Raw genomic sequence first — 16029 nt, forward strand, 5'->3', positions numbered from 1 at the left:
AAAAGAGGCTTGAAATGTGGAAACAAAAGCTGTGGGAAGCAAGGAGCTTGTAGGATATATAATTTCAATACATATAGGCACATAGGATTTCTTCTTATTTTAATAAACACTTAAGAAATCAAATGAAACCCTATGTTAATAGTCTTTGTCATTATCCCTGCCTGATTTCACACTTAAAAATTAGGGAATGCCAAAGTAAAGGCTTCATGATCTTCCAAATAAGTCTTGTACATCCATGGTTGTTTTCCAAGAAAGTCCTCAGTAACAGAATTTGAAGATCATACTATGAAATAATGCTGTGACTACTTTGTTCCAACCTAACAACAGAAAACTATCCTAATATCTTAACTGGAATTTCTTGATATGAGAGAGGCCTACATGACCTAGATCCACCCATTTAGCTATTGGCCCCAAGTATAAAAAACATGGTCTGGTGGGCAGGGACATTTCTGGAACATCTCTCTACTTCATCTATTCTCAACTGCCACAAGGGCACATTAGACTCATGAACTGCTGGTCTCAAAAGCCAGAGCAACTGTGTGGCTTCTCTAACATAGATGGGAATCTAAACTGGTACTATGAGGGGTCATAGAGCGGTGTCACAGAGAGAGTGTCATATTTTCTAATATTTTCCAGAGACTATAGTTTAAGATGGCAGGAAAGAAGTTTCCAATCCACTCCTAGCTTGTAAGAAGCTCGTTTTTAATAGCTCTTTGGGCTAGATGTGCCTGAGAGAAGGAGGATTAGCCCTTAGGAAAGGGTAAGCATATGAAGAAAGAGCCTATGACAAATAACCTAAAGTATTCTTATTAGTAATGTTCACACTCTTGAAAAAGTCACAGAGTGATCTGTTTGTCGGTGGAACATCACACTTCATGAATCAGCACATTTTTAAAAGAGAGATTATTCTAATGAAATCATAGAAGCACCTGTCGTTAAGGATAATCTCTTGACTAGACTATTACTGTAAAAACATATTTAAAAGCTTTTAGCACTTTTTTATGCATTTTTAGAAAGTCATTGGAAAATGAAGGATATTATAATTTCCCTTGCAGTCTTTCAGTGGTTATAATGATAACATTTAAAAAAAAATGATACATAACCACAGTGTTTTCCTCTTCATTGCACAGAATCAGAAAAAAACATATTAATCCCTAGAAAAAGGGATAGTGCAATATATTTTAACACAACAGATTGTCTCTTCTGTATCTCTTTTGATTGGTTAATGTTTTTTAACTGTCCCCATTTTAACACCATCCCCAGTTCATATTCAGCCAAAACTACCATGGATGTCAATGGCAATTTTGCCTGAAAGTTGCTCGAGGGACCAATGCTGCTGCTATTATTCAGATTAACTTTCTGTATTCATGAGTGTTCCCATGGAAGTCTATCAGAATAACTGAGTAAATAAGAAGGGTGTAGTTAAGGATTCCAAAATCAGTGCCAGGACAAGGACTCAGAGTTGGCCGAAATCAGGGAAGAAAGGTTATTATAAAATTTCCTCTCTCTCCCCTTTATTTTACTTTCCTATTTGCTTTTATTCAAAATTATGAAAAATGAAAAAAATTAGCTGCCTCTAAAATTGTTCAGAAACTAGGAAACAAATGTCCTGAATATATTTAAATTTTTTCTTTATTTTTGTTGTGTGTGCTTGGTGGCATATTATGTAGTGGTGTCTTTTGTGAGTTGGGTTGTGCTGTCTTTTGTAGTATGTTGTGGGAATGGTGGAGGAAAAGATATACAAACTTAAAATGCTGGTGTCATTTATTGTCAAAATTCTAAAACTTTTAACCATCTTTGATTTTAGTATTTACCCCCACATTGTGCTTATAAAACCTGAACATGAGCAGACAGTTAGAAACTGCCTGTCCTTTTCACATACATGTTACTTCATGATCTGCTACAGTTTTTGCAGAAGGAAAAGTTTCCTTTGTACAAACACTAGCTGACTCCTTCTCACTTGGTACATCTGTATTTTTCAGATCTTTGCTATCTGGTCCAAATCGTTTCTTTATTAAAATGAAGAGCACTATATATAGAAAACAGCATACTGTTCTTAGTCCGGAAATGAATCCAAGATAGATATTTCTAAAAAAAGAAATAACAAAATGAATTTCTATAATGAACTTCTATTTCTACTGTTACTTGACTGGCGTACATGGAATTGGAGACTTGGGCCATGGACAGATATTACATGTACAGGGCTACAAACACCTTTGTAGCACTACAAAAGTCAAATATTCAGGTGTGCATACCCTCTATAGTGCTATAGAAATGGTTCTGGATGAAACAGGAACAGCTTTGTAGTGCTATGTTTGTAACATCACATGTAATGTGTTTCCAGTGCACCAAAGGTATTTCAGTCCCCTAAAATCCAACACTACTCTGCTATTCCCACCACCTCCAAGGAGGAAAGGATAGAGATCAGGATGGACAGTTATTGAGTGTAGCCCTGGGGACAGCCACCTGGCTGGAGAGCACTTCACTAATGCCTTTTTATCAACTATGTGCACTCCAGCCAGGGGGCTCTGCACACCTTCTTAGGCCAGGTATTGCCAGGTATTGTAGTGCTTCTAACTGTTAGCGCTAGTAGCGCCACAATTTCACCACTGTCCCTGGCCAAAGATGTAAAATGCACAATTATAAAGAAATGCATGTGCTACACTTGACACCCTATGGCCTGTGTACAGTACAAAAGGATGTGACAGAACAGTAATCTCTTTGCTTTATGAGTCCTTCAAAGACAGCATCTACCAGTGACAAACTGGAGTTACTTGGGAGCAACAGTTAACAGAATCAGGCCTTCACGAAGCCCCATGCTATCTCTACCTCTGCTTTTTGGACTGAACAGATTTTTGACACAAAGAGGGTCAGCTTTAAAAGATGTGCCTTGTCCTTCAGTCCTGTCTTTCATATCTGATCCCAAACACTTCACAGCCACACAAGAAAGTCAAGGTAAAAAGGTCAGTTGACCCTTGGAACAATATCTCTCTCTGTATAAAAGCATCTATCTTAGAAAAATGTGAATAGTTTAACTGGATTGAGATAAACAAAATATTGGCTGGTAATGGATTTCAGTGAAAAGCTATGTGTGGTAGGGAGCCACAGAGGAGGATTTATTCTAGTTTTCTGTTCCACTCATAACCATAATAGCTGAGCCTTGTCCAGTATTCTAAGGGGTCATTAGACAGTTACAAATCTTGGTAATCCATCTACTCGGAGCAAAAAAAAGATCTCCTGAGATTTCAATCAGAAGAACCAAAAGGATATGGTTCTTCTGATCTGTGAAGGACTAATAAAGAAAATATGAGGTTTGGAGGTTTTAAGATTGTCCAACTGATGTATTTATACATGTACATGTATATGTATGTTGATGGGGAAGGCATTACATTAATTAGAAGTGGTTGGAAATGGGTGGGAAACTCCCCTATAATTTTTTTTTCAGTGAAGAAATTATTTTCTTTAAATGATTGTTTTGGATTCCAGGAACTGGACTCTGAAAATTTTCATTTAAAAACAAAATGGAGTTAAACCTTAAACAAAATAAAATAAACCCCCCATTTTCAATTTTTCAATGAAACTATTCAGGTTTGGAGTTTTTATTTTCTGACAAAATAGAACATTTTTGAAGAAAACAAATGTTTTCTATGAAAAAGTGTTTCAACAAACACAGATTTTTCATGGACGTTTTTGAACCAGCCTGATTAACTCAATGGATGCAGCTGGCTGATGAAAAGGAGATAAGAGCCACACGGAATACGTACTTGATGGTTAATGGTGCTTGAAAAGCCAAGCTGAATTGCTGTCCCCTTTCCATCATTTAATCTTACCTGAATGCTTTTGTATCATATACTCTGCAAGACCCCAGTCCCCCACAGCTCTTGGTTCCCCATTTCAAGCAGGTTTGATCTATCAGTGCACCAAAATAAATAGGAGCTGGAAGTCCACCTAGAAAGAAAACAGATTACATGGCATTTATAGGACTCTTATTTTCTAGGGGAGGAGACAGGTAAGTGGACTCAGGATTCCTATTTTCTACTCCTATTAATGATCAGTTAGAGAATCTTGGAGGAATCAATTTGCCTGTGTTTTTCCACCTGTTAAACAGGGCTGATTTCCTACTCCACCACCTTGTTACTTGCTGGTAAAAGTATGTAAAGTGAATTTAATTCTTTAAATTAAAGAATCTATGGGATTGCTGAGCATTATTGTTACTTCCAAATAAGGAAAAGGAGGGTAATAGTTCCATTTTAACAAGTGCACCATATCAATTTGGCCTCTCTTTCAGGAAAATGATGCTTCATTAAAGGTCAGTTCAGTCGTAAGGCCACTGCAATTGTTGGGGCACCTTAAATGCTGCAGATCACTTCATTAAAACATTGTCTTTTTTTCACTTTCCTTCTTCTTTGATCTATTTCTGGGTTTGACTTGTCTGCTGCTATTTATCATTCCAGAATTACATCCACTAAAATATTTTAAAGCTAAGTAACTACTTAGCTCAGTGCTAAGACTACTATTTAGCCAAAATTATTTTATTTAACTGGGGTCAAAAACATTTCTTCACCCACTGGCAAATATTTTTTCCTAAACATTGTTTTCAAAATCAAAATCAATGAAAAAATAATCGACTGAAGTTCAGAAGCGTTAGGAAAAATTTCTTTACATAAAATAAGATGAGCCACATTTGATCACATTTAGGAACTGCCCTCTTTAGCAAGTGGATGGGGAAAGGGTGGGGGATATAGGGACAGGTCCTAGTGACAGTATAGTAAAGCAATTGTGAATGTACAGGCCAAAGGCTAATCATAGGTTACAGTAAGAGTGCCCTTATGGGGGCTATTAGGCAATGTGTCCTAGGTTTTTCACCTAAATAAGCCATTCCTAAGAGATGAAAGTAGACAGAGTCCATGATATGCTCAGAGAGGATGCTTAGGGAGAGGACCCATTGGCTGCTGTGGGAAAGGGAGTGCTTAGAGATGTGAACCCAAAAGGAATAAGTCAGACAAGATTCCAACAGCCAAAGTGTTAAATCATAATCCTCAAATGCCTCTCTATGGGACTTTAAAACAGTCTCTACATTTCAGTCACCTTTCTTTTCCTCAGTCCTACATCATGCAGAGGCTTGATAGTTCTACTGCATTCTCAAGTGCTTAGCATTGGGAAGCAATGAGAGCTGAGAAACACTCCCTGCCCAGATAGGTGCATTTCACTAAACCGTGTATTTGGAAGCTTTGGTTTCTTCTAATGAAGAATAAGGGCACTACGCTGTCTAGTTTGATCCATCTCCATCATATTCTATTTAAATGTCAACAGAATAAAGGGATAAGAAAAAGAAAAAAAGATTTTACCAAGTAGCCTTCCGATTAAAGTTTCAGTCCCGACAGCAAAGGATTTTAAGTCTGGAGAAATGATTCTAAAAACAGTAATAAAATAGCTGTAAATTGAACATTCACAAGAATAACTCTTACAGTACTATAATGAGCTTAAAGCTATGTTGTATTTATCTGTATCTGTTCGGTTGTAACCAGAACACCACAATTGTCTTTTTAATCTAAAATACTCTACTAAATTTAAAATGGCTTCCTTTTTGGAATAAATGACAAAATTCCTATTGAATAAAGAGGTTCAAGAGCAGATTCTATTGCACATGAGAACTGGGCTCAAGTAAAAGTACAGGAATAGTCTTTTGGCATTCAAAAAGTATTAAATTGGGGCCAGGTCTCTTAATCTCAAGAGTGTTGGGGAGAACAGTGTAGATATGAAGAGTGAGGAACTCAAGTGTGATCTTCAACATGCAAATGAAGCACTTGACTATAAACTCTCTTCCTCAGGCATGTTCTTACTACTAGACTGAAGTAGATTAAGGAATGGATCCTACCACAGAATTATTTCAGTGTATTCCCTCTCCTGTTAATCACTTCTTTTCTTATATATGCTACAGTCTGCATGGCTAGGGACAGAAGCTGGGGGGTGCTAGAGCAGCCCTCCCTTCCCTTGAACAGTACTGAGCTGAGGGAGGAATGGCCAGGCTCCAGCAAGACACTATTATTAGCCCAGGAGAGAATTGATAACAGTGTTGATCACCCCAACTCTGTTTATCACCCCATTAAGAAAACAACAGAAGGACATTACCACCTAGCTGTTGGTTCTACCTGTTGATTCAGGAGGGACTGTAGCCAGCATGTGGTCTGCTAACTAATACACAGACACCTCTCCGCAAGGGGGACGGGAGGGGAATTCCTGCTTAGTAAGCAGTGGTGAGGGGAGTGGCATGAGCAGCCCTCAGTCTCTGCTGGAGCTGCAGCCAGAGAGAAGAGGGGAGGGGCCAGCCCTGCTGTGGAGCAGAAAGCACTGCCCAGCCCAGACAGCATGCCAGGATGCTGGGGGTGTCTGATTTATCTTAAACCAGCAAGGGGTCTGGGACAGACATTGCATAACTCGTAAATCAATTAAGTCTGATATTACATTCAACCAGGTTTATCTCAAACCAGTTTCAGCCATTTTCAAACTGGTTTATGTGCACTGAACACGTGTTCTATTACAGGTTTAAAACAGTTTCTGATCACTTACTTAAACTGATTCATGTGTAATGTCTGTTCTTAGCCCAGAGGATTGAATTTAATGCTGTTGTCAATTCTTCAGAAGGCATATTTAACTAGTTGTAGCTAACTAACTCAGTGTCTGGTGAACACAAGATAGATCTTAACTGATTACATTAATGCAAAATCTATGTCTGACTCTCACTAGCATTTTATAGCAAGGTATCTCAACTGACACACTGTGAAGAGTTAGCCTACATCCATCAGGTGCATTAGAAGCAAATCACCAGAGAAGAACACCTGAAAGTCCAAGGGAACCAGAGGAACCCATTATCATTACTGTATTTAATGCATACCCTTAACAGATCCTAATCCTCTCAGGCAGTGAAAAGAAACCATTTAGAAGGGAAGGATAATGCAAACTGAACACTTAAAATATAGTCAATTTTTAGACACAAACAGAAACAGGCTTTGGTAAATAAGGCACAATGTTTTGTTTTTACCTTCATATTTAAAAGGCAGTGTTGTTCATAGATTCATAGATTGTAAGGCTGGAAGTAACCTTGGAAATCATCGGGTCCAGCCCCCCACACCAAGCAGGAAAGATAATGGGGGTCAGGTGACCCCAGCAAGATGACTATTTAGTCTCCTCTTAAAGATTTCCAGGGTAGGTGATTGCACCACCTCTGGATGGAGCTTATTCCACAGTCTGGACACCATGACTGTGAAGAAGTTTTTCCTAATGTTGATCTTCCAGGAATTTTGGCCATTACTCCTGGTTTTTCCCTCAGGTGCCCTGGTGAACAGTTGCTCACCAAGCCCTTGATGTACTCCTCTAGTGTAGTGCTAAGCTGCTACCAGGGTCCCTCTCAGCCTTTTTTTCCTCAGGCTGAAGAGTCCCAGATCCCTCAGCCTTTTCTTGTATGGCTTGCCGTGCAAGTCTCTGATCATATGGGTGGCCCTTCTCTGGACTCGCTCAAACTTGTCCATGTCCCTGTTAAAGTGAGGTGCCCAGAACTGGATGCAGTACTCAGCTGCAGTCTCACCAGTGCTGAACAGAGAGGAAGAATCACCTCCTTGGTTTTGCTGGTGATGCATCAGTTGATACACGCCAGAGTATTATTCGTCCTACCGGCTACAGCATCACACTGTTGGCTCGTATTCATACTGTGGTCTATTATTACTCCCAGGACCCTTTCATTCGTGGTGCTAGTCAGTTTGGTGCTGCCAAGCCAGTAGGTGTGTTGGGGGTTGCTTGTTCTGAGATGGAGCACTTTACATTTAAAGACACTGTCATCAGATTCCGATCCACCCAACTTGCTAGCCTGTCTAGGTCCATCTATAAATGTAGCCTATCTTCAAGCATGACCATGTTCCCCCATAATTGTTTACTGTTTTATATTGTAATAGTCCATTGTTTTGGCTGCTGACTTTATTCATCATGTTCCAATTTAAGATAAAATTGATTTTTTTTTTATATTCCACCACATGTGGGGAGGTAATTGAAACATAGTCTTAGAAAGTAATACCAAAAAATCTGATTTCAGATATGCAACACTCCACCTTGTGTAACCCACTTCATAAAGGAGAGGCCTTTCTCATGGCCCCCTGTGTAACATAAATTATACATGTCTTTTACAAACAGCTTAACACCAGACCTAATGTCCTTTTGTCTAATTACTAAATACCATATCTTCCTGAGAGTCACAATAATGGCTATCCAACCTGTCATACAAATCCTAACCAGGGACTAAGTGGGAATTAAATTATAGATATGTGGTTTGCTGGCCTTTTGAACAGAGTGGGATGTAACAAAGTCAGGAAAATCACTGCCATTTAAGATTTAAATGTCATTCTTCAGGGCAGAAATTAAATAACATGGATTCATACTATGTTACATTTTGTCAAGGTAAGGTAAAATACTTCACCTAAATATAATCATGTATGTAGGAGTGCTTATTGCAGACAACGTAAATGCATTTACAGTCAGTAATACTAAAAAGTAGGGAAATTTGTTGGTACAGCTTTCCCTTTGGCATTGTCCCAAAACTGCAGAGAAATTGCTAAGCCCAGAGCTTTGAATATCCATACAGCTGCAGTTGTGAAATACCTGAAAGAAGGAGACAGAATAAATCACTTCACAGGAACTCAGAATTTTCTAAGGAACTAGAAAACTGTAGTTAAAAATTAGCATAAGTAATAGAAGAATCCTAAATACTTCACAGACCGTTATCAAGATTAACACATATGCTCCAGTTGCTGGACCTACATTCTTGACACCACATGAATTATTTTTAGAAATATTTTTCTCAGAACAAACTAGATCCTCTTTGACAGTTGTGCAAATCGATCACCTTTAATATGTTTGTAGAGTTATGACTGAGTGGAATGTATGACCAACTGGGACGAATCTACCCAAATTCAGGACAATTTCAACTGTAAGACAACCCCACCCCACCCCTGAGTAATTAAGTTCTACACACAGAAATTATATAAATGGATTATAGTTTTCCACATATAGAATCCAATTGTTGGATTGGCAGAGAGGCAGACAGTGGGGGGGGGGCAAGCTGCCTGACCCCCCACCTCTTTCTCCCCTGCCATGTGTCCCTCTCCCCACAGTGTTTACACCTCCCGGTGCCTGCCTTTCCTCCTGCCACTAGCCCCCCTTTGCTACCTGGACATTCCCTCTCTTGCCCCCCTCAGTGCCTGCTCCCCCCAGGGGCACTTCTCCCCCCACCAACATACACACACACTTAGCCACGCATCTCCACCCTTCTTCCGCCACAGCTTACCCTCAGTCATGGCTCTGGCTCCAGTCCTGCTATGGACAGACAACAGCAGTAACTCTGGTCCCAGCTCCAGAGCCAGAGCTGCCACCCCTGTTGCTCCTGCTACTGCCTGTCCAAGTCGGGTCCAGAGTTACCACATGCTCCATGCCTCAGGCTGTAGTGGGGTCAGAGTCATGACTGAAGGTAAGCAGCATTGGGGGCAGTGGGGAGGAGCAAAAGTATCAGGGGAGTGGTGGGGAGGGTAAAACCAGAACAGGGCAGAGGCAGTGGGGGACAGGCAAGGAGGCAGAGGTGACAGGGAGGCAGCAGCTGTTACTGTGGCTCTGACTCCAACTCCGAGTCCGGGCTGGGGCCGGAGCTGGAGCTGGAGCCGGAGCAGCTGCCTTCCCCATGTTGAATGAAGAGAAAAACCTCATCTTGGATTCCGGTAAATACAGTATTTCATATTATCTTGTTGAATTGTAGACCCAATTTACACTTAAAAGTCTGGTTAGCTATGCCAGTAAAACCCTTACATGTAGTTACACTGTTGTAACTCATGTTACTACCATAGGATCAAAGGAAAATAGAGCTGAAAGAGACCTCATGAAGTCATCTAGTTAAGGCCCCTGGTCAAGATATTATAATCTCTGACTAAAATCTCAGCCAGTGGCTATCTAACCTGACCTTAAAAATTTCCAGGGATGGAGCTTCAACAGGTAGCCTGTTCTAGTACTTGATCACCCAAATATTCAGAAAGTTCTTCCTAATCGCTAATCTAAATTTCCTCTACTGCCACTGGAATCCCATTGCTCCTAGTCCTATCCTCTACAGCCACAAAGTAACATCTATCTCCATTTTCTTTATAATCTTCCTTCACGTATTTGAAGACTGTAATCAACCTCCCTCCACACCACAGTCTTCTCTTCTGTAGACTAAACAGCCAGCCCTGCAGCCCCAGAAACTGTCCCAAAAAGCAAGGGAGAGTTCCCACTTCCATATAGAAAATCAAAGGGGTTAGGGTCACAAGCCAAACCGGACAAAGAGAAGAAACAGGTAAAAGGTAAAGAAACATCAACACTGTGCTTATACACAAAACCTTAATGTACACACAGAACTTCAATTTTCCCCACACACACCTCTAGAGGTATCCCCCAACAAGCGTTTAGTCCTTAGAGGGATCAAACAGAAGCCTGTAGCTTCCCCCAATCTGAGTCCAGGTCCGTCAGTCCACAGTCCCGGATGACCAAGCCAGTGAGATCTCCAGCTCCCCTGTGCACTCCTTTGTATAGGGGTGACAAGGGCCCACATACATGCCATTCCCTCTTCCAGTTACTCCAGCCTCAAGGTTCCTCTTTCTTTTTCCCTTATCCCTCAGCCCCTGCGGGTTTCTGGGAGTTGTAGTGCAAAGTAATAGCACAGATCTGCAGAATTCCTCAAGGTTCCACCTACTTTTACACACAGTACATTCACATTATAACAATCCTAGTTCATTCATCTTTTCCTCATAGTTCACCAAGGTTTATGCTAGATCATGAAATTAGTATAAACAATACTGATATAAACACTTTTATATGGCTATAAGTAGATGCACGCTAGAGGATTTTGCTGGTATAGCTATACAAGTCTCTATAGAAAGTCTAATTATATTGGCTATACTTTCCTAGGGTAGACAAGTTCTCAGCTGTGTTGCCCATGGCCACTTTTATATGGTCTATTTATGCTGCAATTAAAATGTTAACTGCAGCACAGATAGGCAGGTTTCTAGATATGCACCCAATTTAAGGTGCCATAAAGTAGGGAATAAGCCAAAAAATATTCCAGATATAATGTATAACATTTATTTGTATGGTGCGTTGAATGCAACATGTAACTGGTGGCCAATGATCAGCTGGTTGGTTGTCACCCAGGCTGGAGGCTGAGCTTGGGGAAACCAAAAGGCTTCCCCTGTTGGGCCTTTAAACCCTGAACTGGGTAGCCCTGGCTATGGTGGAGTTGGCTGCAGGGTTGGCTGCAGGGGGTCTTTGGCTTCCCCTGCCAGGACTGCCCAGGCATCCTGGTGCAGAAGAACAGGTGTTTCAGAGCAAAGGTTTCCCTATGCCAAGCTACCTGACCAGCACTGTTCAGTGTGGGATTTAAAGTTCCCAGTGCAGTCCCCCAACTAGCTTTCAACTTGCCCGGTAGAGAGGGAGTCCAGGATCATGATCCTGGGGGGAGCATGGTGTGATTGGGATCTGATCCCTGACCTCAAAATCATGTGTCTGGTCATGCACATGTGGCAGGGCAGGAGGTGTGATTGTTAGGATTGGGGATTAGATCCCATCACACCTTTAAATGAACAGCTGTCAAGGTGCATCTATGTGTGCTTTAATGCATATTAGCCTATTTTATAATGTGCATTAAAGTGTCACAAAAATGTGCTCTTTAGCTAATGCATATTAAAATAGGCCAATGTGCATTTTGCTAGTACCTCACAATAGAGGTACAAGATTTAATGCGCATTACCTAAAGCACATTAATGAATAGGTAGATGGCCTAAATGAACTAGTAGGAGTAAAACCCATAAAAAAATTATTTTTATCATGAGAATACTAAGAGGTTACACATACATAAATCTTCTGAGAAATGGAGGGTGACATTTACAGTAAGACAAACATTTTAATATAAATCAAAAACCAAATATAAGAATCTGGTATTTTCATCTCCCAGGGGAACTGGGCATGTAATTTCCTCAGCCTCAGATAAAAATCCCACCTGGAACTGGTTGTGTTTTGTCCATTTGCTATTTCAGAGGCAAACTGATAGAGAATGGATACCTGTTTATATGTGGTTTCTTAAGCATATAATAAAGTGATCAAGCCAAAAATCCATCTAAATAAGCAATGATCTACCTATATATTTACCATATTCTTTCCAGACCCAGTTGATGACTTACACCCAGCAAAACAGGCAGTCATATATGTGATTCCATTATCCCCACACACAGGGTCCCATTGATTCAACATACAGTTGCAGTCAGAATTGCAACTGGCAATTAAGCTTGGTTTTGGAGAGGCAGTTTGTTTTATTCTGGAAAGCAAGCAGAAAGAGTACAAAATGAGACTACAAAACAATTCCTTATCAGAAAGAAAACAGAAAAAAATGAGTTGAAGCAAAGCAGTACTTACACAGGCAGTTATACACTAGCATTCAATGGAGTGTGAAAACCAGTCAGCTATAGTACCAAAAATAGTGGATCTCCCAAGAACATGGAAGAGCCACCACAAAAAAAATTTCATGTTTCAAATAGGAACTTCTCTAGCCCTGTTTTGTAGCTTGTAACATGAACAGTATCCCGCATGCTCTGCTCTACCTTCCCCTTCCAAAGGTTGGCTCCCGGACAGATCACGGGAAGCATAGCTGTATCCCTGCCAAAATCTGTAACTATAGCTCTGCTCACCACAGCAAGCTGTCACAGAGCCAGGTCTGGCCCTGGGGAACCCTGCTGCTAACACATCTGATACCACATTGCTCATCTCATAATTAAGGCTATCAATGTTGCTACAGAGATCTGTGAAGAATAAGTATAGCAGAAAGTGAATTGCCACTCTCCATGCACCACTAACTACTGGTGACTAGAGACTTCACTTGACTTCACTAGACACCTTTAGAGTATCTGCTGTCTTGCGAAAACTAGTATTTTTAATCTTTCTTTGACTAATCTCCAGCTCACTGAGTACCATGTTTTTTTGCTGAACTACAGTAATCTCCATCAGACAAAAGGCTGAAATCATCTGCTACCTAAACTCAAAAAAATCCAGGCTGGCCTACCTATTTCCTGAATAATACTGGTGTCTGATTTGACAAAAAAGTTTGGGGAACATTTAAGTGAATGTGAGTTAAATTTCAAGAAACATAGACTAAGTTTTTTTGGCTGAGCTTTGGGTGAAAAACTATGCAAAGCCACAATGGTTTAAGTTGAATTTTCCCATACTTCTTAAATCTAAGTTAAACCGGATATTCAAAACAAAACCAGGGAATTTGCCTCTCCACTACTTTTACTTGGGATAAATATTTACACTAATGCAAAGTGGATATAAAATGCTACCAATTTTCCCAATCATAAGTACCCATCAAAAGTCTTGATTTTACATGTTTTCACTAGCATGAATATTTATACAAGGTCTGAGATTTCATATGTATGAATTCACAGGAACTTAAATTAAAATAAGATCTGCACAGTGACATAGGCAATATTTTTCACAAAACCTTTCTGGTGAAAAATACAGACTCAAAACACTAAAACTTTTCACAAATGTGTTGATTTTTTTCTGATTTCTTTTATTTAAAAAAAAACCTTAAAAACTGAAATGACCGGTATCATTTTTTAATGGAAGAGTTTGAGTTTTTAATTCACCAAAAATCTAAAAAAATTCCATGTCAAAACCTAAATATTTTTGCCAAACTTTGAAAACTAATAATGAAAAACAAATAAATTTCTACCTTATTGTAGAATCATCTGAAAACCAGCACCACTGAGTTCCCAATGACTGTCATTGGGTATCATCTTATCCTGAATGTCTCGTCTAACCATTAGTGTCTTCTGATGCAGGGGTGCTCAACCTCTGGCCCATCTGCCAAATGTGTCCCATGGAGCCATGGTATCCAGCCCACGGGGCTCCCCATAGATCAAGAAATTTGGCAGCAGGGGAACAGTGGCAATTAATACACTGTCCCCCACTGCCAAATTCCCCAACTGCAAATCCCAAGGCCTGTGTCATAGGTTGGGGCTGAGACTCTCCCCCTTCCCTCCACATGGCTGGGTTGAGGCCAGACCATGCTCTGTCCCCCCCGCCATACCACAGGACTGGATCCAGGCCAGGCTATGTCCCCTTCCTTCCCCATGACTGAATTGGAGCCAAAGCATGCTCCCTTCCCTCCCTGTGGCTGAGTCAGGACTAGGCCATGCCTCCTTCCCAGGTTGGGACAGGGCTGTGGCTGAGTCAGGGCCAAGCCATAACCCCTCACCCCACAGCTAGAGTGGTGCTGGGCCATACCCTCTCCGCCAGGGGGCTGTGTTGCAGCCACATGAACTCCCCGCCTCTACTCCTCCCTGTGGAGCTGAATCAAGTCTCCTTCCCCTTTGGGGTCAGTTGGGGCTGGGCTGCCCTCTGCCCCACTCCATGCTGCCAGATGGGGCCCTGCCATGCTACCCCCAGTGCCAGATTGGGACTACTAGCCAGATGCAGCCAGATTTGGTCCACCAGCCAGATACAGCCCATTTTTTTAAATTTATAAAACATCTACAGTGTATTTGCAGATAAAACATTTTACCAGTAAATTTTGCAGCGTATAAAGAAGGACTCATGTCACAGAATTTAGATCCAAATTCCAATTTGAAATGCTTCCTATTGTTAACAAGCTTGAACCCCAGTGTGCTAGGTTGGGGCTATCTTGAAACTTAACTATCATGAGAGCATTTTTGAGCTATGAAGACAAATGACCAATATCTGACAGAACTGATGCAAAAAGCATACAAACCCAGAGTAGGAAACTGTTAAACCAGCCACGTGGAGCACCTCACAATCACTCATAAAGTACAGGAGGCTTAAAAGATATGATATTATAGAAGTGATGCATGAAAACTTTGCCATTCCTGTTACGAGCCACTTGAACTTCTTAGTGATAAAGCTTCCCAGAAACATCCCCAGAACTGCAGTGGGTAAAAGTATCACACCTGCAAACAGAAGGGAACAGTCATTTACTTCTTATTGCTGCCACTTACTTGAACAGCAACATTTCCACAATAAACATCCAATGCTAGTCTGTCATTTCTTCTTAACTAAAGTAGACACTGATCTGCTCTGCAGGTTGAGCTTTTCAAGTTCAGTAAATTTTTGTTCCATGTATTTCAGTTTTGCTTAGTTTTTCATTTTATCACTGTGCCTCACATTCCTTTAAAATACTGTTCTTATAAAATTACATGTCATTGTCTATCTATATTCCATCTAACATGGGTCAGTGTTGGAAACTTGGGCAATTCAGATAAACATCTGACTTTAGAGGTGACATTCAACTGACATGGGACATATCTACATGAGACGTTTACTATGGGGTTGACTAATGAGATCCACAGTAAATGGATCAGCATCTACATGTACAGGGCTATTATGCTGCAGTAAACTAATAAACTCCACAGCAGGGTAGTCATAGAATCATAGAAAATTAGGGTTGGAAGGAACCTCAGGTGGCCATCTAGTCAAAGCAGGATCATCCCCCACTAGAACACTCCATCCAGGGCTTTATCGAGCTGGGCCTTAAAACTTCCAAAGATGGGGAGTCCACCACCTCTCTGGGTAACCCATTCCAGTGCTTCACCACCCTCCTAGTGAGAGTGTTTTTCCTAATATCCATCCTAAACTTCCCTTGCTGCAACTTAAGATCATTTTTCCTTGTTTTGTCATCTGCCATGATTGAGAACAGTCCAGTTCCATCCTCATAGATTCATAGACTCATAGATTGTAAGTGGGTGGAAGGGAACTTGCAGATCATCAGGTCCAGCCCCCCTGCTTTGGAGAAAGACATCTGGGGTCAAGGGACCCCAGTGAGGTGACTGTCCAGTCTCCTCTTGAAAACCTCCAGGGTAGGTGACTGCACCACATCTGGATGGTGTTTATTCCACAGTCTGGTCACCCTGACTGTGAAGGAGTTTTTCCTGGTATTAAGCCTAAAATAGCCTT

General features: G+C 40.8%; 1 protein-coding gene across 6 annotated transcripts in view; it reads right to left on the reverse strand.

Moving 5' to 3' along the window:
- The window catches only part of LOC149866415 (solute carrier organic anion transporter family member 1C1-like), a 72731-nt gene that overhangs the window by 29510 nt on the left and 27192 nt on the right, over positions 1-16029 (reverse strand). For 4 of the 6 annotated variants that reach the window (XM_090043571.1, XM_090043573.1, XM_090043569.1 and 1 more), the window contains 6 exons: positions 14831-15026; positions 12214-12379; positions 8468-8649; positions 5349-5413; positions 3831-3948; positions 1615-2088 (listed from right to left, as the gene is read on the reverse strand). In XM_090043571.1, coding sequence (XP_089899697.1) covers positions 1875-2088; positions 3831-3948; positions 5349-5413; positions 8468-8649; positions 12214-12379; positions 14831-15026 — 941 coding nt within the window. In that variant the 3' untranslated portion in view covers positions 1615-1874. Of the gene's footprint in view, positions 1-1614; positions 2089-3830; positions 3949-5348; positions 5414-8467; positions 8650-12213; positions 12380-14830; positions 15027-16029 lie in introns of those variants that run through there. The other 2 variants (XM_090043572.1, XR_016441871.1) reach the window with 2 other exon arrangements.

Source organism: Crocodylus siamensis, chromosome 4 (genome assembly GCF_052110815.1).
Source record: "Crocodylus siamensis isolate JL-2025a chromosome 4, ASM5211081v1, whole genome shotgun sequence".
In the NCBI taxonomy this organism is placed as follows: domain Eukaryota; kingdom Metazoa; phylum Chordata; order Crocodylia; family Crocodylidae; genus Crocodylus; species Crocodylus siamensis.